At 46.8% G+C, this 21,068-nt stretch overlaps 2 protein-coding genes across 2 annotated transcripts in view; one reads left to right on the top strand and one right to left on the bottom strand.

Moving 5' to 3' along the window:
- The first annotated feature begins 74 nt into the window (after window positions 1-74).
- UMPS (uridine monophosphate synthetase) lies at window positions 75-5,808 on the top strand. The gene is made up of 6 exons (XM_042877906.1): window positions 75-224; window positions 692-845; window positions 2,290-2,958; window positions 3,579-3,754; window positions 4,225-4,339; window positions 5,011-5,808. Exons 1-6 carry the CDS (start codon window positions 75-77, stop codon window positions 5,184-5,186), a joined length of 1,440 nt encoding a protein of 479 aa, XP_042733840.1. The 3' UTR covers window positions 5,187-5,808.
- A 4,994-nt stretch (window positions 5,809-10,802) lies between these two features.
- ITGB5 (integrin subunit beta 5) overlaps window positions 10,803-21,068 on the bottom strand; it is a 41,055-nt gene continuing 30,789 nt past the window's right edge. Inside the window, exons 11-15 of the mRNA XM_042877723.1 lie at window positions 17,145-17,367; window positions 16,461-16,561; window positions 12,861-12,977; window positions 11,873-12,039; window positions 10,803-11,398 (exon numbers count right to left, since the gene is read on the bottom strand). Of these exons, the coding sequence (XP_042733657.1) occupies window positions 11,303-11,398; window positions 11,873-12,039; window positions 12,861-12,977; window positions 16,461-16,561; window positions 17,145-17,367 (704 nt within the window). The 3' untranslated portion in view covers window positions 10,803-11,302. The remainder of the gene's footprint in view (window positions 11,399-11,872; window positions 12,040-12,860; window positions 12,978-16,460; window positions 16,562-17,144; window positions 17,368-21,068) is intronic.

The raw sequence follows: 21,068 nt of genomic DNA, 5'->3' as shown, positions 1-21,068 counted from the left end.
ACCTCCGCGCATGCGCATTTCCTCACGGTGTCGCCGCTTCCGTCATCTCCCGGCGCCGGGCAGCGGGCGGGCAGATGGCGGCGGGCGGCGCGGAGCGCGTGGCTGCGGCGCTGCTGGAGGCGGGCGCTGTGCGCTTCGGAGACTTCGTGCTGCGGAGCGGCATCGCCTCACCCGTCTACGTGGACCTGCGCGGCCTGGCCTCCCGGCCCCCCCTGCTCCGCCTGGTGCTGTGGGGAGGGAGGGGCTGGACGAGTGGCTTCAGGGGTCTGAGGGGGGTTCTAGGGTCGCGGTGCCCGGCTTTGGTCGGGGAGGTGGGTTGGGCTGTTTGCTACAAGACGGGAGTCGAGGATGTGGGGCGTGTCTAAGGAATGGTATTGTTCGGGCTGGGGAAGGGGGAGCTTAGGGGTGACTGTACGGCTCTCTGCTGCTCCCTGTGAAGAGGTTATGGCGAGGTGAGGGTCGGCCTGTGCTATGGTAACAGCCATAGGGTGAGAGGTGATGGCCTCAAGTTGTGCCTGGGGGTTCAGGTTGGATGTTAGGAAACGTTTCTTCTCTGAAAGAGGGGTGATGCAGTGGCACGGCTGCCCCGGTGGTGGTGGAATCACCATATCTGAAGGTCTTTAGGAATCGTGGAGATACTGTTTAGCAGTGCTCACTTTGGTCTGATTCCTGAAATATACATATTTTTTAGGTTGCTGATCTTCTGTTCCAAGCAGCAAAAGACGCTGCTCTCCAGTATGACTGTGTGTGTGGTGTTCCATACACGGCTTTGCCGTTGGCCACAATCATCAGCTCTGAAAATCAGATTCCAATGCTTATACGGAGGAAAGAAGCAAAAGATTATGGTAAAACTGTCAAATGATGAATTTGTCGTTACTTCTTGTCTTGTCATGTACATCTCTGTTTTAGTTTAAGATTATCACTCCAACTCAAATAGCAATCCCATTTCCCCTAAGCATACCTCTTATAATATCCCAACCCAAACATGCTCTCCCAGCTGCAGCTGGGCTTCTGCTGTAGTAGGGGTGAAAGGTCTCAGGCTTCCTCTTTGTTCCCACGGTGTCTTTTTTCCTTTAACACCATTGCTGTAGTTTACTGCCCTCTTCTAGAAGCAGATTTGTAATGCAGTTTTTGATAATGCTGAGGCCGGTGCTATGTTTGACCTCCAAACAACTTTTTGCATATCAACTCCAAAAAGAATCTTTATTCTTCTGTTGTCTCTCATTCACTTGCACTTTCATATCCTATAATCAGCAGGCAAAGTGGGCCAGGTGAGAAGCAGTCAGTTCTGTACATAGCAATCAATTTTACTTGATTTTGGTTGAAGCAGGGGCGAGGTGCTTGTAGAGGGGAAGAGTACAGTATTATCCAGCCCTGGCAACTGGATTTCCATCTGTGATAAGCTCTCTCCCAACATCATTAAGACAGGATGTTTGTAAAACCTAAATGGTACTCCTTTGTTAGTCAGTGTGCTAGGCATGAGAACTTTTGCTGTTCATTCTTGTGAAGGACAAGTTGATTGTGACAGCAATTAACTGCATGGCGTGAGGTTTCCGGTGTCACACAGATTGCAAAGCTGTACTGACACTTGTGAGGCAGCCATGGTCTGAGCACTGCAGTGGCTGCATAATGTTCACCCGCTGCTCCCTGCTTCCTCAGAAAGCCAGGCTTCCTTTGTTGCTGCCCCCTGGGAGGCCTTTCATGGACTTGTGCCTATTGTTGGTTATGGTAAAGGCATCTGGGGGCTTTACTCCTCCAGATTGTTCTAACAACCAACATGCATATTAAGCATAGAATAATGCCTGTAGAAAACAGAAAATATGTTGAAGAGTTTCAATAACTTTGCTAGTTTAAAGACTTTTTCAGTAACAGGAAAAATATTTTTGATGTTTTGAAGGTTCAGTTCATAGCGATAATAAACTTCTAGTGAGCTTCATTAAAGACTGTTAAAAGATGTGCTGTCAGTAAGATGTTGGTTGTGGTAGTGGATCGTGTGAAATGTGTTTTGTCCCCTTGGAGAAGTAACACACTATGAATTGAGTTATGAGGCAATGCCTGAGATGTGATATCTGGAATCAGTAATAATGACATAACTACTCTGCGTTCTGACAGTGAGTATGAAATTCTTATAAACCTGAAGCCCAATTCCATTTTTACTGCAGCATATACTTGTATGCAAAACAAATACGGTCTTTACGTTAACATCTCAGGTTAAAATCTGGACACGTTGGGTACATTCTGAGGTCTTTTGTACTTTATTTAGTGGAACGTTTTCCTTCTCTTTTAAAGGTACCAAACGGCTGGTAGAAGGCACCATTAATCCAGGAGAAACATGTTTGATTATTGAAGATGTGGTAACAAGTGGATCTAGCGTACTGGAAACTGCTGAAGTTCTTCAGAAGGAAGGATTAAAAATCACAGATGCTGTAGTGCTGCTGGACAGGGAGCAGGGGGGGAAGGCCAGGTTAGAAGAACATGGAATTCGCCTACACTCAGTGTGTACGTTGTCCGAGATGTTAGATATTCTCCAGCAGCAGGGAGAAGTGGATGTGGAGATGGTTGAGAAGGTGAAGAATTTCATTCAGGGAAACGTGTTTGAGCCAGGGGCTCAGAATGGTCCAACTCCAGTGAAAAGAGTCTGTAAAGAGCTGAGCTTCAGGGCTCGTGCTGAGCTGCCCGGGGTGCATCCTGTCGCAGCCAGGCTTTTCACACTCATGGAAAAGAAGCAGACAAACTTGTGCCTTTCTGCAGACGTCACAGGATCCAAAGAACTGCTGCAGTTAGCTGCCAGCCTGGGCCCCAGCATTTGTATCCTAAAGACTCATATAGATATCCTGAATGATTTCACCCAAGAGGTAGTAAAGGAGCTGAGAGCACTCGCAGATCAACACGAGTTCTTGATTTTTGAAGACAGGAAATTTGCAGACATTGGAAACACAGTGAAACATCAGTATGAAGGTGATTATCATCAGCCTTGATGTGCCATAATTTTGCTGCCAGTCTGTGTAACTGCAGCACTGGAACAAGTTGTCAGGAGAGACTGTGGGACGTCTGACCTTGGAGAAAACTTGAGGGGCAAGGCCCTGAGCAACCTGATCTAGTTAGCCCTGCTGGGGGGCATGACCTCCAGAGGTCCTTTCCAAAGCCTAAATCTTTTAATGAATCTATGCTTGTGCTCAGTAAGTACTTCCGAATGGTTGTTTGCGTGGAGAAGGGTGTGTGTGGTTTCTAATGCAAGCTTTCTATTGTATGTTGCATGCTTCTTGTGGCTTTCTTTGTTACTGCATTTGCAACTGCCCAATGCTTTTTCCCCCTTTCTGATACTGTTCTCCTTAAGATCTTGTATACTGTTGCACCTGTGACACAATTTTTAGCTTATGGTAGCTTTGTGACTATGTAGCCATCAGGTTTGTCTGATAAAACTCGGCTGTTAAGGCTGTTAAGCTTCAGTAGTGAAAAGCCTTTTAAAATTGGAATGGTTTATTGCACTGCTTGTTTTGTTTAATTCACGCTTCTTGTTTAATGCATTTCTGACAACTAATTTCACTTTGCCTGGGTCTTTGTATCTATGTTCTTAGGTGGTGTGTTCAAAATAGCATCCTGGTCGGATGTGGTTAATGCACATGTGGTTCCAGGCTCTGGAGTTGTGAAAGGACTGAAGGAAGTGGGCCTTCCCCTGCAGCGCGGTTGCCTTCTGATTGCTGAGATGAGTTCCCAGGGGTCACTTGCAACTGGTGAATACACAAAAGCTGCAGTAAGTCGGTGCTGTTTAAGGTTAACAGCTTGTAAAGTGTTCTGATGGGAGGTTTTGTGTGCTGCTAATATCTACACTCCCAGAAGTCTCTCCAGCTATGTGATAAGTTTTCTTTCTGTGGAAATTCGGGAGAGAGAGTGGCATTTGAAGGTTGCATCTGTAGGCTAGTGATGTTGGAGTTCATGCTGTGAGTTCTAGTGAATACACCAGGTTTGCCATTGGCCATGTTTTTTTCATTAGCAATGAATATGTAATAAGTAATACACTGAATGAACGTTCACTTATAACTTAGATATATCTTTTGCAGTCCTATTTGCAAGCTCGGCAATATCAGTGAAGAATGAGTCAGTGCTGGATGACTTTAGATTGGTATTCCATACTCCTGCCCTGCACAGCTTAATTAGAAACAGAATGGTGGGCAAGCTTAATTTTAGATAAATCACTTGATGCAGTTTATTGGTCCTTTTTAGGTACAGATGGCTGAAGACAACTCTGATTTTGTTTTTGGATTCATATCTGGATCTAGAGTTAGTAAGAAACCAGAATTTCTTCACTTAACTCCAGGAGTACAGCTGCAATCTGGAGGTAACTTTCCCTGAAATATTTATAGTCTGTTTGTAAACACAGTGAGTGATTTGGGCTTCAGTGGAAAAAGTGACTTCTGAAGGGGATTGGATTATTCGCATCTGGAGAAAGGAGTCTGTGTTTGCCATTTCCCTAATATGGGCTGCCTTGTGTATTTCTGGATGTAGTGATCTCTTTCCTGGGAGTTCTGAATGGCAACCAGCACGCCACGCAGCTTCTCTGTTAGATCTTCTTGTACTGAGGTCTGTGTATACCATGAAGTATAGTCCTTAAGCATGTGAAATGTCTGCAGATGGGCATTAGACTAGTCAGTAGGTAGAAGACATTCAGTTAAACACTGAAGTCTAACTGTAACGTAACTGATACTGATATAGATGCAGTATCAATGAATTGAAGTCACAACTTACTAGACAGTCTGTCCAGTAGTTATCCAGCTAGGGAAGATGTGTTTCTCTGCAATACTTCGTTCTTACAAAATCTGAAGTAAAATCACAGCTTCTGTGATTGATCTGTGTAATAGGTAGAGGTTCATTAGTTGGAGGCACAGTTTCTGGTCAGTACTGTGGACTCGTAGGGTGAGAACTGCAGTAACATAAACGTTCCAGCACCTTTGAAAGTTTTTAGTAGATACGGTTTTGCACAAACTTAAACATACATTTTATCTGTTTCAGGTGATAACCTTGGGCAGAAATACATAAGCCCCAAGGAAGTGATTAATGAGAAAGGTTCAGACATTATTATCGTGGGACGTGGCATCTTGTCAGCTTCAGACCGTCTTCAGGAAGCAGAGAAGTACAGGAAGGCAGCTTGGGAGAGCTACATTAGCAGGCTCGGTGTTCATGCGTAAGATTGTATGTAGGTCACCTTCCTAGTAAGTAAGCAATGCTGATGCAGTAGTTAAGATGGAGCTGCATTCATTGTGAGACTTCCACTTATGTATACAGACACTTCAGTCAGCAGAATATTATGCCCTTTTGGAAAAAATCTGTTACTGGCTAAATTATTTTTAATTCCACACAGCTGTACACACCATAATTGTTTCTAAGCGTTTTTTAGCATTTGGATGTGTGAGACCAAAGTCTTATGTCCAATTGTTAGTCTGAATAGTTTTTCTCTACTGAAAAATGATGAATGAAAACACTCCTAAGATACGTGCTTGGCTGTTGTTGCTACTTTCTCCTCCCAGCCCTTAAATTCCTCTGACTGTGGAAACAATGCTTTATTGTTCTTCATTAACTTCACCTGTGACGCTGACCTTGCGTCCCACTCACAGTATTGCTCAGGTCTGCCAGTTCCATGGAGACAGTTATCAGTCTAGATCCCATGCAGTGAAAAGGAATTATATGTTACTTAATGAATTGATTTTGCTTCCCATTTCCTTTAATTGTACCTGTCTTTTTTGTGGCAGTGTGAAATACTGTTTTATTTTCAGAACCAGGGCGCTATAAAAATAAATCAAGTCTGCTCTGTTTGCGTCTGTAAACGTTGCTCTGGATTCTGTCTGTAGTCTGCTCTGACAAAAGTCTTTGTGCTGTTGAGTGCAAGTGGTGACTGATTTAATGAAAAACAAAGGCGTACTTTTGGTTGCTTGACTTTTTCTGAAAATATTTATGGATTACTTCTGGGAATTATTTTCCACACCTCGGGATTATGAAGAAGTGTTACTTTGAAATACCATGTATGAAAGGTTTTGATTAGAAAGGGTGGGATTGCCTCAAATACACCCACTATAGATACGGTGGAAATTGGCTTGAATTTTCATTGCTTACAGGAAAGTGTGAAGAAGGCAGATGAATGGTGATACAGTTGTAGACCATTGCTGTTCCTGTGCTGATGGTAAAACACAGAGAAAACTGGGTCCCTTTTTGAAAAGCCCATAGAATAGGAACAATTATATCCAGTGAGAATTCTTTTGCTTTAATAGTAACCAACTCTTTTCCCAGCCTTTCAAATGAGGAGAACAGGGTTATCCTGAAGTTCAAATGGAGGTTTTTTGCTTCTTGTTTAAGAACAGAAACAGGCTTGGATTTGAGAGCTCTATGGTATGCTTCTTGTATTTGTGACCCTGTGCTCTGCTGGGAGTCAGACTTCAGAAATGTGTGGCTGAAAAGCTTCCTAGCTGTCTGGGTATGCTGAGGTTAATGACCTTATCCTTTTGCATTTCATGTTCTTTGGAAGTGTTTCCCCAGTGCCTCTTACGGAGCTTATAAATGCGTTACTTAGGAGAGGATATTAGAATTTACTCTGCATATGTTCTGTTTTTCCTTGGTTGGTTCAGGATTCTTCTTAGGTACCACATTAACATGGAGAAGTCCATCCAGGAAAGATGAAGGCTATCCTGGCTACCTTTCACCACTGAACTCAGTGAGTGTGTTGGCTCTTATGAGCTGCCTGCAGTAGTCTGATATTTTGCATCAACTTCCAAGAAGTTTCAGACCTTTAAAGTGGACAGAGGTTTTGGGATTTGTTTACTGCTTTTCATTAACAGCCTGATGGCCTCGAGGTAGCAGAAGCCGGGTTTCCTCACTTTAACTGCTTTGTAGAAAACTGCTTTGTCCACCAGATGGAGCTGAGACCCTATTTTTCAGGGGAGTCAATGCCCACCCTTTCCATAACTAATAGTTTCTGCTGACGATACCATCTCTAGATATACTTAGCTCTAGATATACTTAAGCTTTTCAACAGGTTACTCCCTCACCTGAGGCCACAACTTGACACTGTAGGGTTCAGTAGGCAGAACTGCTTGGGGTGGAGTGGTCACTGCTGGAGCACCAGCAGGGTTCCACAGAAACAGTCTGGTGTTTCCCACTAACTGTGCTGAATTGCACCAAGTAAGTGTCTGATATTTGCACAGCTAAAACCTTGAAAAGACCCAAGAGCTACTTTATCAGGAGAAAGAAACAGCAACTAAACTGAGAGATTGCCATTGTCTAATAGCTAGTCACCATCTAAGATATTGGAGTAAAGGTTCTGAGCATCAGATTGGAAAGCTTCAGTTCACCATTCTCCACCGTGTGCTCAGTCACAGCAAGTAGTATTCTGGTGCTTCATTTGACACCAGTCAAACATTTCAATTAGCAAAACAAAGTAACGTTTGCCTACCTCCTACAAGCTTTCTTGTGTCAGAGTGAATATAGCAAACAAGCCTGTGGGCCTCTTTTTTGTGGCACCTGAACATGCTTAAAAATCCATTTCAAATTAAGAACGAACATTAATTTGCTTGCTTCCCCCCCTGCTTCATTCACAGCATAGTTCCTGCTGTTGGTCCCAACTGCTTCTAACATGGGAACTAGGTCACAATTTACAAAACTCATTTGCATTATAATATATGATTCTGGAAGTCTTGCAGTTCATTCTCTGGTCTGATCAAATGTCACAGTTTCAATGTTGTTTTATCAGCCAGTAGTTGACAGCTCATATTTTTGTTTCCATAAACAATTTCATGAACGGTTATTCAAGACCTAATTCCAGAAAAAATAAATTAATCACTTCCCCTTAAAAGGATGTGGAAGGCTGTTCAGTAGGCAGTAGGCTTTCAGCAGGCGCCATGAGCATTGCTTTTAGGAAACAGTAAGGACCAAAGGAATGTGCAGTAACCCAGAGGAAGTTTGTTTCCATTTCTGAGTTCCGTAGTCACCAATTTGGGGAAATGTTCTGTTTTGGAAGATTTGTAGTTGAACAGACAGACAGGGCTGGGCGTTCTGTTTGTTTCTAATAGCTGTTAGGTCATGGTTGGGCTGTGCCACAGTGACGAGTACAGCTCCATGATCTAACTGCAACAAATTACAGCCCAGTTTGGTGCCTGCTCAAGCTTCAGCTTTCTCTCAGCCCCTTAGGGCAGATTCTTGAAGGCTAATAGCAGTAATCCTGTCTGTGGGTTTGGGCTGACTTACTCCTCATTTGTGATGCTCTGGACCTGTGTCCTGCTCTGACCTTTTTCTCATTAGCTTGTCCATGGTCAGGCTGTGAAAAATGCAGCGTGATGTGAGGAGCTGGCCAGTGCAGAAAGGAGAAGGAAGCCTGATCATTTCTGCTGTGCTGACAGGTATTGTTTTAGATCCAAAGTGAGATGTTTCTGTTGTGCAGAGGGCACCACCGCTAATGGAGTGTGCAGTGGAGGTTGTGATTGGCCTTTCCCAACACCCAGTCCCAGAAATACCTGCAGTATAAGGAAATACACTGATGAGAGAGCAGGTGAGCCCCCAGGCCAGGGCTGCACAGCAGCCTCCAGCTCTGGCTGCAGGAACACGAGGACCTGATGTTGCAATGGCATCCGGACTCCAATTTGGCCAGACAAATGCTGATGTTTTCCATCACATGTGATCTGCTGCTGCCTTCTGCTTTAGCTTTCATTCAGGAATGCTAGCTGTGGTCAGGCTGTGTATTTAGGGACACAAATAAACTGCTGCTGACTGAAATACACCATTCCCATGACTGAGCTTGGCACTAACTGCTCCAAGGGTAAAGGCAGATGTGCTTATACAGTAAAGTAAAACCTTCCTAGTCTAAGCACCACTTCCTTATGTGTTTCTTTTTTAATGTGCAGTCTTATGGAGAAGTCAAACCTGGAAGGAGAGCTGATAAAAACTAGAAAGAAGCAATTAACTAGTTGTATAATGGTTCTGATATTAGAAGAAATACAAAGCAAACTTGATCTAGAAGCCCAACCCTTGCTCTACCCAAACAACTCCTTCATGGTGAGCCTAGCTTCTCTTCCTAGAGCTGCTACTATTGCCTGTGCTCTCAATACCAAGCTGATGTTCTGGGAAATGCCACAGCTTGAAGATAATCTGAAAAAGAAAGACTGGAAAAGGGGGCATGGGCTGGCCTTTCCTTTTTTGATGCAACTGTAGCAGAGCCGCATTCACAGCATTGGCTGGTCCAGGTAGCAAAGCAAGGTCAGAAAGTTGCTGCCCTTCCTTTCTTTCCCACCACTTTCCTTCCTGCTGCCCTTTCCTTGCCTGGGTCACTTTATGCTTTGTGTGTGGCAATGAAATGAACCAAGCTAAAGCTGATTTATAAGAGACAACCTGTGCCCTATGTAAGATGAGTCTTCTTGGATGTAGAGCTTGGCCTTGTACTTAAGCACCAGGTAGGAAATGCGCAGTTAGCACTAGCTTCCCCTGAAGAGCTGCTGTGCTCCTATGAGATTACTGGCTCCTGTAGCCAGCTGGCCACCATCGCAGCTGCTGCTGCCCTTGGCTGTGCTCAGACCTTTCCTATTTCTTGTGAAATTGCAGGGACAGGCACATGCAGAACAGTGGTGCACAGCCATGGTGTGCCTTGGGCAGCTCTGCTCTTCCTGCTCCCATGCCAACCTCAGCATCATTCTGTACCCTGGAGCATTCGTGCGACTTCAGGCAGCCTTTGCTTGGTCTGATTTGGAGATCATCCAAAGGATTTGCTGGATTCTGAATTAAAAAATCAAGCGTAAAGACAGCACTGTTTTGGTTTTTGTTCTGTTCTTTTTTAAGAACACCTGATCCCATGCCGATGGTGTGCAACTTGCTGCACTCTTACCAATTCCCATTCTGAGCTATTTTTAGTGGGGTTTGTTGTGTTCCTGCAGTGCTACTGGCAGGAGGAGGGGGCCCATAATCTTCTCGAAGGAGAGCTGTTTGTACAGAGCAAGTAGGAGCTCCTGTTTATAGAGGCAAAAACAAATACATAAAAAAAAAAATCCGGAAGGATGGGTTCATGGCTGTTTTCCAGTGAGAAAAGCAAGTCAAAACAACGAGCACCATTTGTTTTTGCTTTTCCCTGGCAAGCTTCCTTCAGCTGACTATTGCATGGTCTGTTCAGGGTAAAGAGACAAGGAAAAAAAAAAAAAAAAGCAAAGCAGTAGCTCTGGCTTCTCTCTGGCCTTCTGCTGCAGTCCCAAGGCAGAGCTTGGAGGGGTTTAATGCTGCAGCTGTCATCTGGGGTAACTTAAACCTCAGCTCCAGAGGAAAACATGGGGTGGGGGAACATTTCGGGGGGGGAAACAACACTAGATTCAACCAGCAACCTATCTGGACCTTCCAGCTTTATTCTGTGTTAAAACCTCAGCTGTGCAGCCCTCAAAGGCTGTTGTGAGGCTGGCATGCTGTGCTGGCAGCTGCTAACCTACAGGCTGCATGCCTGCTTGTGAAGCCCCAGGAGTGGTGCTTGCTGTTTAACATTTCCTCTGACCAAACTCCCATGTCCCTGGGGCTTCCCCCAGCCTCCCTGCTGTTTAAACAACACCACACGAAACATGAACTGCTTCTGGCAGTCACCGCCCTCAGTCAACACTACAGCATTAAGTCAACATACCTTGTGCAGTGTCACCACGGCTCCTGGCTGCAGTGCTTGGGTTGATAAGACACTGCTGATAAAGAAAGAAGGCAGCACATGGTGTGCTGGCAGCAGAATGCGTCTCAGGTCAGTCAATCTGTTGGTGTGGGGCTCATTAAGCTCAACAAACTCCACTTGCAGCATCATATATGCACAATAGTTTTATTTTGTTTTTATATAAAAAAAAAATTCTAAAGACTGCAGAACTCATGTATCCTAATTTCTTACACAAATGCTTCCAACACCCTCCTCTTTTTAAGCTAATTCCCCCCCTCCCAACCTGCAATGCCGTGACTTCCCCTGATTTTGGCCTACTCACCCTTTATAGTGGGATGGGATATGTCTAAAGCTGCAATGTGGCACTTGGTTCTCTTCGTTGGCAGGTTTCATAGATCCAGAAACCTGGGCTGTGGAGTCACAGGGCTCAGAATCCACAAGCACAACTGGTGAGCCTGCCATGGCATCGGCATGTCCCAGATCAGACAGCACACGCTGCTTTTCTCCTTACTGTGCAAATAACAGGCTCGTGTCATCGACCAGTCCTGTTGTAAAGTATTTTCTTCCCTGAAGAGGATCCCATCTTCAAGTTGAGAAGCAGCAAATACAGTCAAGCAATTGTCCACAGCGGTCCCTCGTGCTGAGACCTGATCAGTCAACTGTACCATTGTAAGATTTGTTGAGCTTGTTGAATGTGAACTCTACATTATGCGTAGAAATGGGCTTTCGGTAGAGAGGATTGGATGCCTTTGGGAAAATGGATAAAGAAGAAAAGTAAGGAACAAAATCTGTGTCATGGCAAAGCTATGTGTAATCTCACAGAGTCATAGAATGGTTGGTTGTGAAGGGATCTCAATGCCTATCTGGTTCCATGGCTAGGATCACCTCCCAGTAGACCAATTTGCTGCAAGCCTCATCCAACCCAGAGCACCTCTGGGTGTGGGACATGCACAGCTCTGTGGACAGCCTCTTCCATCCTCCCCTTTCTGCTCTACATGTAACTATGGATTTGGCTTTGATAGGCCCTACCCAATGTCCCATCTGATGCCCTGAAATGCTGAGCAACCCTATGGCCAGGAAGCCTCCCCAGAATGCTTCCTCATAGACCTGTCCACCTGATGTTCCCAAAAGCACAGCACACACCTTCACCTCTCTGTTTTCCATTACTGCAGTTGTTTGCTGCATTGCCAAGGGCACACCCAGCAGCCCCCCAGTGCTCACCATTTCATATCTCGCCCGGGTGCGTTCGCTCTGGAATCGGTCAAACTCCCTCCTGTCATGAATGGTGACGAGCAGCTTCCAGAGACCCAGCAGGATGGTGCCAATCAGCACCACACTGCCAATGACAGCTAGCACGATGGTCACAGCGCTGGGGGCTGAGCTGCATGCTGGAAAGGAGGGGGAGAAAGAAATCAGCTCTGGCACAGGTGCATCCCAGATCAGGGTAACAGGAGCGCAGCTGAGCAAGTGGCTTTGGGGGCAGCACTGGCAGCAAGGACTGAATTAAAAAAAAACAACAGTAGTCCTCTCCATAAAGGAAGGGATCTTAACTGCCTTAACTTAATCAACTGGTCTTTCAATTAAGTGCAAGCTGCAGCCTCATTGAAATAAAATGTGCCTCCCTTGGGACTTCCCATTCTGGCCTGTGTCCTCAAGAGGACCCAAGCAGAGCATGACAAACTCTCACTGGGTGTTTGCCAGCTCTTCCTGCAATGCCACATGGGGTTTCCTCTGAGAAACATGCTCTGCATGGGATGAAAGCAATACGCAGGGGACAGATGTTCCGGGGGGGCTGGGACACAGGGACTGCACTGCTGGGAACAGAGCTGATTAATGGAAAAGCAGAAATCCACAGGACTTGTGGGGGTATGCCTAGCAGCCTCACTTTAGAGCAGTAGCAGTGGTTTTCCCACCTCATGTTTCTCCTCCCAGTGGCTCTGTCTCCAAACCAGGGCATGGCATACTTGCTGCTTCCTGAGCAGGCTGTATTTAATTTCAGCAACCTGATCTGGCAGAAAGCTCTTGGGCCACCTGCTAGTAATGCTGGCAGCTCAGGTGCACGTCACACTCTTAGAAGCCTTTCATTAACCACACTGGAAGCACCTGGCTCTGTGTTTCAGCCCTGTTCAATCAGCTCAGTTCTTTTGCACCTGTGTGCAGCCTTGTCACCTCTCATGCTGTCAGCAAGGAAAATGAAGGAGGCACAAACCTGGCTCCTTGAGGACGGTGAGGTTGGACTTCCCATTGGCAAGCTCCGAGTAGGTGAACTTCATGACACAGTTGTTCACCGGGTAGGCACACAGGATTGCGTTGGGGTCATCCGTTTCTGAAATAATAAGGGCAACTTGGTGACTTGCACAGCACACCCAATATGTCAAAGCACCTTCATTCTCAGCCAGGTGCTTCGGAGAGGCTCGTTTCCACCCAGAGGCCCAGCATCAGAGCCAGCCCCAGCTATTCAGGAGCCCTGTCATGCTGGGGACTGTGCATTCCTTCCCATACAAGGGGCTTCCTGTCCTACATATGGTGCACATTATGGCCCAGCCCCAGCAGCGGGGAGAGCTGAAACAGCATCATGTGGGGGAAGGGAGAATGCAAAGCATTAGGAAAAGCCTAAAAGCCTCCACCATGGTACCTTTGATTTGCAGCTGCCCCTGGTCCTGCTGCAAGGCACTCTGAGAGTGGCTGATGGAACAAGGAAATGGTCTGAGCAAAATGGGGAATTAGCAAGGTGAGCACCCTAGGAATGGAGGAACACAGAGAACAAAAACTGCCCCTGGAAATCATCAGCACACTTTGATTTTGCTTCATGTGAAAGTGGAAATGGGGTGGCTGCAAGAAAGGAGATAAATTAATTCCCAGAGATGTGTGTCTTCAGCCCTTCCTGCACTGCCCCGCTCCTGGAAACATCCCCTGCAGGGCAGCACCTCCAGCCATGCCAGGGAGCCCTGCAGAGCACCTCTTGCCTTTATGGGATAGCATTTCCAAGAAAGGCATCTGGGCCACTTTGTCCTATTGGTCTTCAAGACACAGCTGAGGTTCTGGCACCTGGAAAATACCCTGCCTGTCACTAGCATCTGTGTCTGACTGTCACACTGAGAAATGATGGCATTAATGACCACCGCTATCCCAGCCCTTTCTCCCTTCTATTTATCTTTCCTATCTTTCTCCCTTCTGTTTGTCTTTCCTTTCAATGCCTTTGACCTACCTTCAGCAGGGAGATTAATACCCTCCATTTCAACAGCTTGGAGCCCAGTGGACTCACTGCTGCAGACAGCCTTCAGCTGCTTCTGCCTCAGGACATAAACATCCACTCTACCTGCACCTGTGGCACCAAAGGCAGGGCTGGAGATTAATTACGTCAGTTAGGTTGATACAGATAACACTTGTGAGTTTCTTGACTAATGCCCCTATATGCTATCAAGCAGATAACTTGGCTCCTTCAGGCCCCACTGCTTCCAGCCCCAGCCTTGCACCAATATTCTGCTAAAAGATAGAGCAATTAAAGTTTCAATAGTAACGACTCTTGTTGGCCTTTACTAGGTGTCAGAGTGTTGGAACAGGCTGCTCGGGGAAGTGGTAGAGTTGTCATCCCTGGTGATATTTAAGAGCAGTGTGGATGTGGTGCTTAGGGACATGGTTTAGTCATGGGTAGTAGTTGGACTTGCTGCTCTTAAGGGTCTTCTGACTAAATGGTTCCATGGTTCTGTGGTTCAAGCCTACAGCCAGAAGGCACCTAGGACATCCCAGCAGTGCTCACTGCTCCACTGCTGTGACAGTGCAAATCTGTGTCTTCTTTCTGCCGGTGATGAATACCAGCATTCAGCCTTTCAGCGGGGATTTCTAACACATGCTGCATCACAGAAACACTTGAGGATGAGGATTTGGCTGGGTCTGCCTGTGAGTCCCTGTGCTCTTTCTCTAGGAATATTTTGCAGCCCAGATTTCCAAGTTCCGAGCTCTCAAATCTCAGCACCACCCAGGATCAGACTGTGGCAGCACAACAGAAGAATAAGTATAATTCCCCAACACATCTTAAAACAGAGATTTGGCTGTTTTCCTCTGAAAGCAGTAGGGGATTGGCCAACCACAGCCCAGTCTCACCTCCCAGGACGCAGCCAGCATGAAGGCTAGCTCTGGAGTTGTGCAATAGGCAGGCAGAGGAGTTAAGATTTAATCCCCTGTATGTGCTGGCTTCTTAGAAACATGGGGCAGCCGGGCATCAGAAAGGAGCTTCATGTGGGTCGGAAGCATTTAAGATGGCCTTGTAACCTTTCACAGTGCGCTGGGACAGGTTCACTCTCCAGCAAGCTGCAGTGAGGATGGGGAGAGCAAGAGCAAGCCGCACAAAGGAGAAGGTAGGAAACCATACTGGTTGTTAATTGAGAGAAAGAATGAGCAAGGTAGAGCACTTGTATACCCTATGAACTATGGAGGAGAAGTAAGAAATGTCAGACATGGATGGCCATCCCTGCTTGATCCAGAAGCACTGGCCTCTCTGCCCCAACTCCAAGGGCTGTTGACAAGGTCAAGGTCAGGATTGAGACTGAAGCTTTCACTGTTTCGGTCTCCTTCATCCTGTAAAAGAGTAACTAGGGACTGCCAGAGTGAAGCTTGAAAAGGGGGAAAAGGTATCTGTTGAGGGACGTGGTATGGAATGACCTTCAGAAGAGGACACAACGAGCAGGACAGGGGATACTTCTTCCCAGATGAATTCTCAGGGAGATTAGAGAATGCCTTTTTTGGGAGACATTTTGTCCCTTTACACTCTCTCACAGCTCATCTAATCTCTCCTGTCTCCTGATCTTATCCTGCTCTCTTGCAATGACCACAGCGGGCCTTACACACACCAGCCCTGGACCTGCTCAGGTGTGGTGAAGAAACAAATTTTTTGGACAGGCCTGGGCAGACTTCATGTAGCTGTGAGCTCAGAAAGGCAGTCACAGCTGCACATAGCAAATGCATGCCCAGAGGGATGTACTAATGGCTAACCTTACAGCAATTAGCATCTCACGTCTACAACAATCCATATGTCCAATTCATAAAACTCATTATTTCTTTCAAATTTTTTCTAAATGACTTCATTAAATGAAATTAACATGCTTCCTTCCAAAAGGCAATGAGGAAACATTATGTACGGCTGCTTGAATCCAGATTTTAAGATGCTATTTAAATTCAAGGATGTTTTACTTAGCATTGAGACTATAGCTAATCCAGAAATACAAACACAACACCAATTGAGTTGCTAACAAACGCTCAAAGCAATACAAATTACAGCCTACATAAAGGGTCATACATTATGCTTTCTAAATACTATTTAGAAACCTGAGGCTTTCCTTACAGATATGCCTTGGTCTTGCTGAGAGCAGTTGGTTACTGGGTATTGCTTGCTGGGCCTGGAGCATTAGTCTTACGGGGAGTGGGTGAGGGAATGGGATTGTTCAGGTTGAAGAAGAGGAGGCTCTCTACAACTCTCAGAAAGCAGGCTATGCCATGGTGGGGCATACCTCTTCTCCCAGGTAACAGTGATAGGATGAGAGGTAATTGCCTAATATTGCACCAAGGGAGGTTTGGGTTGGAAATTATGAAAAATTTCTTCTCCAAAAGAGTGCTGATGCAGTGGCACAGTCTGCTCAGGAAGATGATGGAGGTGTCCCTGAAGGTGTTCAAGAGCCATGGAGATGTGGCACCTGGGTTAATGTGCATGGTAAGGATGATTTGACAGTTGTGATAGTTGAACTAGATCACCTTTGCCTTTTTTTTCCAACCTTAATGATTCTATGATTCTATGATTCAGCTGTGTACTTACTGAGAACATCCACAGTGGTGATGAGCTCATCCTTGCAGTGCTTTTGGCAGGTTTGGTTATCCAGTCTTCCTGAGTTAAACAGCTTGCATTCAATGCAGTCCCTTCAAAAAGACACACAGAGAGAAAGACTGAGTACAGAAAGAGGGTGGGAAAGAGAAGCTTCAGGGTCAACCATTCTCATTACAAGGACGGATTTGTTTCAAAGGTGGATTCAGTGAAGAATAGTCTCCAGCTGTAGGTCTGGAGACTGTTTGCCCTTTGGATGTAGGAAGCTGCATATCAGTTACTGCAAAATCCCTCCTGTCTATGATCAAGGCAGAAGCGTGGCCAGATGCTGGTGTCCAGGACACGTCCTCTGCAAAGTGTCAGCCAGCCCCTTCTTTACATCTCACAGCTACTTGAGCCCAGAAATGTTCAGCTCAGCAAATCTGGGCTGCCAGCCTACAGAGCAAAGCAGCACTAAAATGAAAGGGGCCATGAACCTCCATGAGAACGTGGACAGCAACACTTGTTGCTCTATGCATATACTCAGTGCCTGCAACACTGTCAGAGGAGAGGTGACAGTACAAACCCAGCTGGCCAGGATGCTAGGGACCTTGTCTACCTGGGTGGGCAGGAATCTCCCAGGAACCAAAGAATCCCTCTCCCCTCATTGAGAAGTCCCTCCTGAAGCCCCACGCATACCTTTTGGTGCTGCAGACCCCTGGGCAGGTGGGACACTTCTCACAGGTCTCCCCGAACGCCCCAGGCTCGGTGCACTGGCACCTCCCACAGATGCAGTTGCCGCGGCCGCTGCACATCTGCCCATCACTGGAGACGCAGCCGGCGGTCTCGGTGGAACAGTTGCAGTTGTCCCCGATGTAGCCCGTGTGGCACTTGCACTCCCCACAGTGACATTCCCCATGGCCTAGGGGACAGAGCAGCAGGAAGGTCATCAGCAGTGATCAGAGCAGTGCTGTGTGACACTGGTGTCTCTGTGAGGGTCCTCCCCTGCCAGAGCATCCCCTTGCAGAGCTGGCATTAAGGGCCAGCCTGAGAAAATCAACAGGCTTAAAGGCTTTCAATTACAGTAAGTGCCATGGCTGGCTGCCCAGCAGCTGGTTTTGGAACAGCATCCATCAGCTCACTGGAAATACTGCTTGAATTCCTCTGTGGTTGATCCTGAGCAGCAAGGATGCTTTTGAAGGCGTGATTTCTCCACAAGGCTCATCAGCAACCTAATTACAGCTCAGCTTTCCCGCTGGAAACAGCCTCAAGTAGCTGAGAGAATATAAACTATATACATGCTCTTCTCATCAGCACTAAACCACTGATAGCTCTGCCTCTCCCATCATCCTGAGAACACCAGAGGGACCATGAAGCATCAAGCTGTGCCCCTTGCCAGAAGTCCTGGGAGCACCTTCTGCTCTGTGGGTTTCTTGTTCATCCCAGCAGCCTCTTCTGTGCTCCTACCATTTGCTTTGGAGCCAACCCTTATGCTCAGACATTACTAGAGGGAGGAGGCTGTGTTTATAAGACCTCTGAAGGTTACTTCCTCTGCCTAAATCTGATGCGTTCACACCACCCAAGGTCCTGTCTGGAGTGCTAGGAAAAGCAGCCCTGCATCATTAACTTCAGCTCAATCCCCTTGGATACCACAGAGCCCAGCACAAGATGCAAATCTGCAAGAAATCCACCTCTAGAAGTCTTGCTGCTCATGAAATGGCTCAGTATTTGCAAGCAGTTGGTGCCAGGTCAGTCCAGGAGGGCAGAGATCCTATGCATCCCTTCCAGCACTGGGGTGCTGAAATGGAGCCCGACAGACTGAGACGGGGAAGGGAAACAACTGCTTCCAAATGTGTATCCTATTCTAGCACTGCAACCAGAAAAGTGAAGAAACAGCCTCTTGGAGAAAATGGCTTTGGTTGCTGCAGTAGAGCAGCCTTTCTATATGAAGGTGACTAAGCTTGGGTTGTGAGACTGAAATTCAAAAATATGTTGACATGTGTTTTCTGCCTCGCCACACTGGTTAAAAGTGCAAGAAGCTCGCCATGGGGAACAAGCCAAGAGTGGGAATTTCCATGTTGACCTTTAGCAGCAAAGACATTACCATCTGCCTGCGCCAGCCTGAAAGAGCAGCCACTTTTGCAAGCACTGAGAGCTCCATTTGTGGTGCTCCGAATCTCCCATCCAGCATGGCCTGAAGGCTAGGTGGGACACATTTATGCCTCATGGGGGCATAGCAGGAGCAGATCTGCTTCTCAAAGTACACCCAGAGCCCCAGAGATGGGAATTCACTCCCAAGATGAACCCTGCTTCCCAGATTCATTTTTGAGAAGAAAACACAGCCAGACTACTGAGGAGGGTGTGCTCCAGCCCCCTCCCCTGCTCCTGCAGCACACACTGTGCAGGACATCAGCACAGCCTTTAACCATTTGGATTTGCATGGTCTCTATTAGAGCGGTTTTGCGAAGCCAAAATACATTCATGATGTGCTCCAAACATAACAAGATGTTTTCTTCTGTTCCCATCCTTGAAATGAGAGGATGTGAGACATTCAAAAGATCCCCATCCAGCTGGGAAATGACAAGCTCCCTCTGACTTTGGTAATGTACTTACCAGTAAACCTTTAATTGTTAGGGGTAACACCTCCCAAATTCTGTGCACCTGCTGTTGTCATTTTTGACCTTATACCTGCATGACTGCTCTAAAAAGAAAAGAACAACCAACAATACCACAACAAAACAAGAGGAGAGCTGGGGCAGGACCCAGTTAAAATGAGCAAGCATGTCCAAGCAATGCAGCCTCACCAGCGCAATCCCTTACACAGAGTGCTGAGCCCTGACCGCTGCTCCTGCTGCTCTATGTGTTGTTTGCATTCCCCAGAGTTGAAGGCACCAAAAATATCTGCCTACAGCAGAGGGAGCAGCCAAAGCCCAGACATGAGGCACTGATGGACCGGCCCTGTTGTGCGAGTGCAGGATTGGAGCTTCTGGTCCTGCACAGTTTGCATGGGTGGGAGAAGGACAGCAGAAGAGGCTGGGAGAGTCTGGAAACTTTCCGTTTGGGAAAGGGTTCTGGTACGACGCAGTGCCTGCTTAAGCAAATAAATCATCTGGATTGCCACTAATCTCTTTCCATGACTCAAAGGAGCCGTAGGCTGATGAGCACTGCGCTGCCAGATGCTTGGCACTGGCAGGCAGGGAGGACTCAGGAAAGTTAATGAAGTGGGGATGGGAAGTGTTCCCTTGTCCTGCAGGAGCACCCCAGCCCAGTGTCCTTGCTGCAAAAGGGCACTGAAGTCTCTGCGTAAACTGCAATGTGTCCACCGACTGCCTCCACTCGTGCCAGAAGAGCACTCGCCCATGCTCATCTACCCACAGCACAGCACTGAAACAACAAACCAAGCACTAAAAGGCAGATAACAGGGAAAAAGAGCCTTTCTGTATGCTAATTACACAAGACACCACAGACTTGTGCATCCTGCCGCTGCATTAATGTGAGCAGATATTTATATCTCAAAGCATAGGGGTTTTGGCCACGAATCGAAGAGGCTTTAAATAATGCTTTACTCAACCCTAGCACTGGCAGAGCTCACAGTTCCACCACTGAAAATAGCATCAGCAACGCAGACCAATAAAAGCAAAACTGGAAGAAGAAATCCATGCCTGAGCTGTGACTTCAGCCCTGGGCAACACGAGCTGCATCACCAACTCCATGTTACCATCAACATCCCAATGACAAAAGTCCTCACCCCCCTCATCCTTCCCATTTCTCCCTCACTTGGGAGCTTTCGGGTTAAACAGGAACTGGGCAGGGAGCTCAGGGCTCTGGGAACTGCATGCTCACTTTGGTGAGCTGGGGCAGAGCGGATTTCCTGCAGAGCCCTGCCAGCCTTCCCTCATCTTTCTCCTCTCCCTTGCAGAAGTGCAACTGAAATGTAGTCACAAGATGAGTCCTTGCTGCCCATTTTGGCTTTTTGACGTATCATTTCTGCATTTCTTAAAATAAAGCCTTTTTTTTTTTTTTTTTTTTTTTTTTTTCTGGTTAAGAAATCTCAGAGTTCCACAGATTTCCTGACTTCTGCTTACATGAGCTCCTCAGCCCCATGTGGCTTTCTGGAGGGGGACCCATAGCTGGGAATTGGGAGCTTTCAGGTTCCACTGCCAACTCTGCTACAGCTGCCAGGAGTGATGTGGGGCTCCCAGACCTGAGGGGATGAAACTGGGATGGGTGTAGTGGTTCCAGTACTGCTCTGGGTTGAAGTAACCCAGCCAAACTGAGTACATGCTTATCCATGGCTTCATCACCTCTTAGGAGCTTGGCATGGGAGGCATTGAAAAAACAATTCCTGATAATTTCTATTACCAAAGCTTCCTTGCTGCAAGTGATGATCCATGGACCCACAACCAGGAGCTTCTCCCCCACTTATAGAATCCTTTGAGTTGAAAGGGACCCTTAAAGGCCATCTGGTCCAACCCCCCAGCAATGAGAAGGGACACCTACAGCTCAACCAGGTGCTCAGAGCCCCATCCAGCCTGACATTGAGTGTCATTGGGGACAGGGCATCCATCACCCCCACTTCCATACTCCTTGATCCATCTCTGCAGGAGCAGCATGGCAGGTCAG

Source organism: Lagopus leucura, unplaced genomic scaffold (assembly GCF_019238085.1).
Source record: "Lagopus leucura isolate 7727_CA_CO unplaced genomic scaffold, USGS_WTPT01 Super-Scaffold_100019, whole genome shotgun sequence".
Lineage (NCBI taxonomy): Eukaryota > Metazoa > Chordata > Aves > Galliformes > Phasianidae > Lagopus > Lagopus leucura.
Note: the sequence above shows the minus strand (reverse complement) of the source record. Positions and strands in the feature narration are given on the sequence as shown.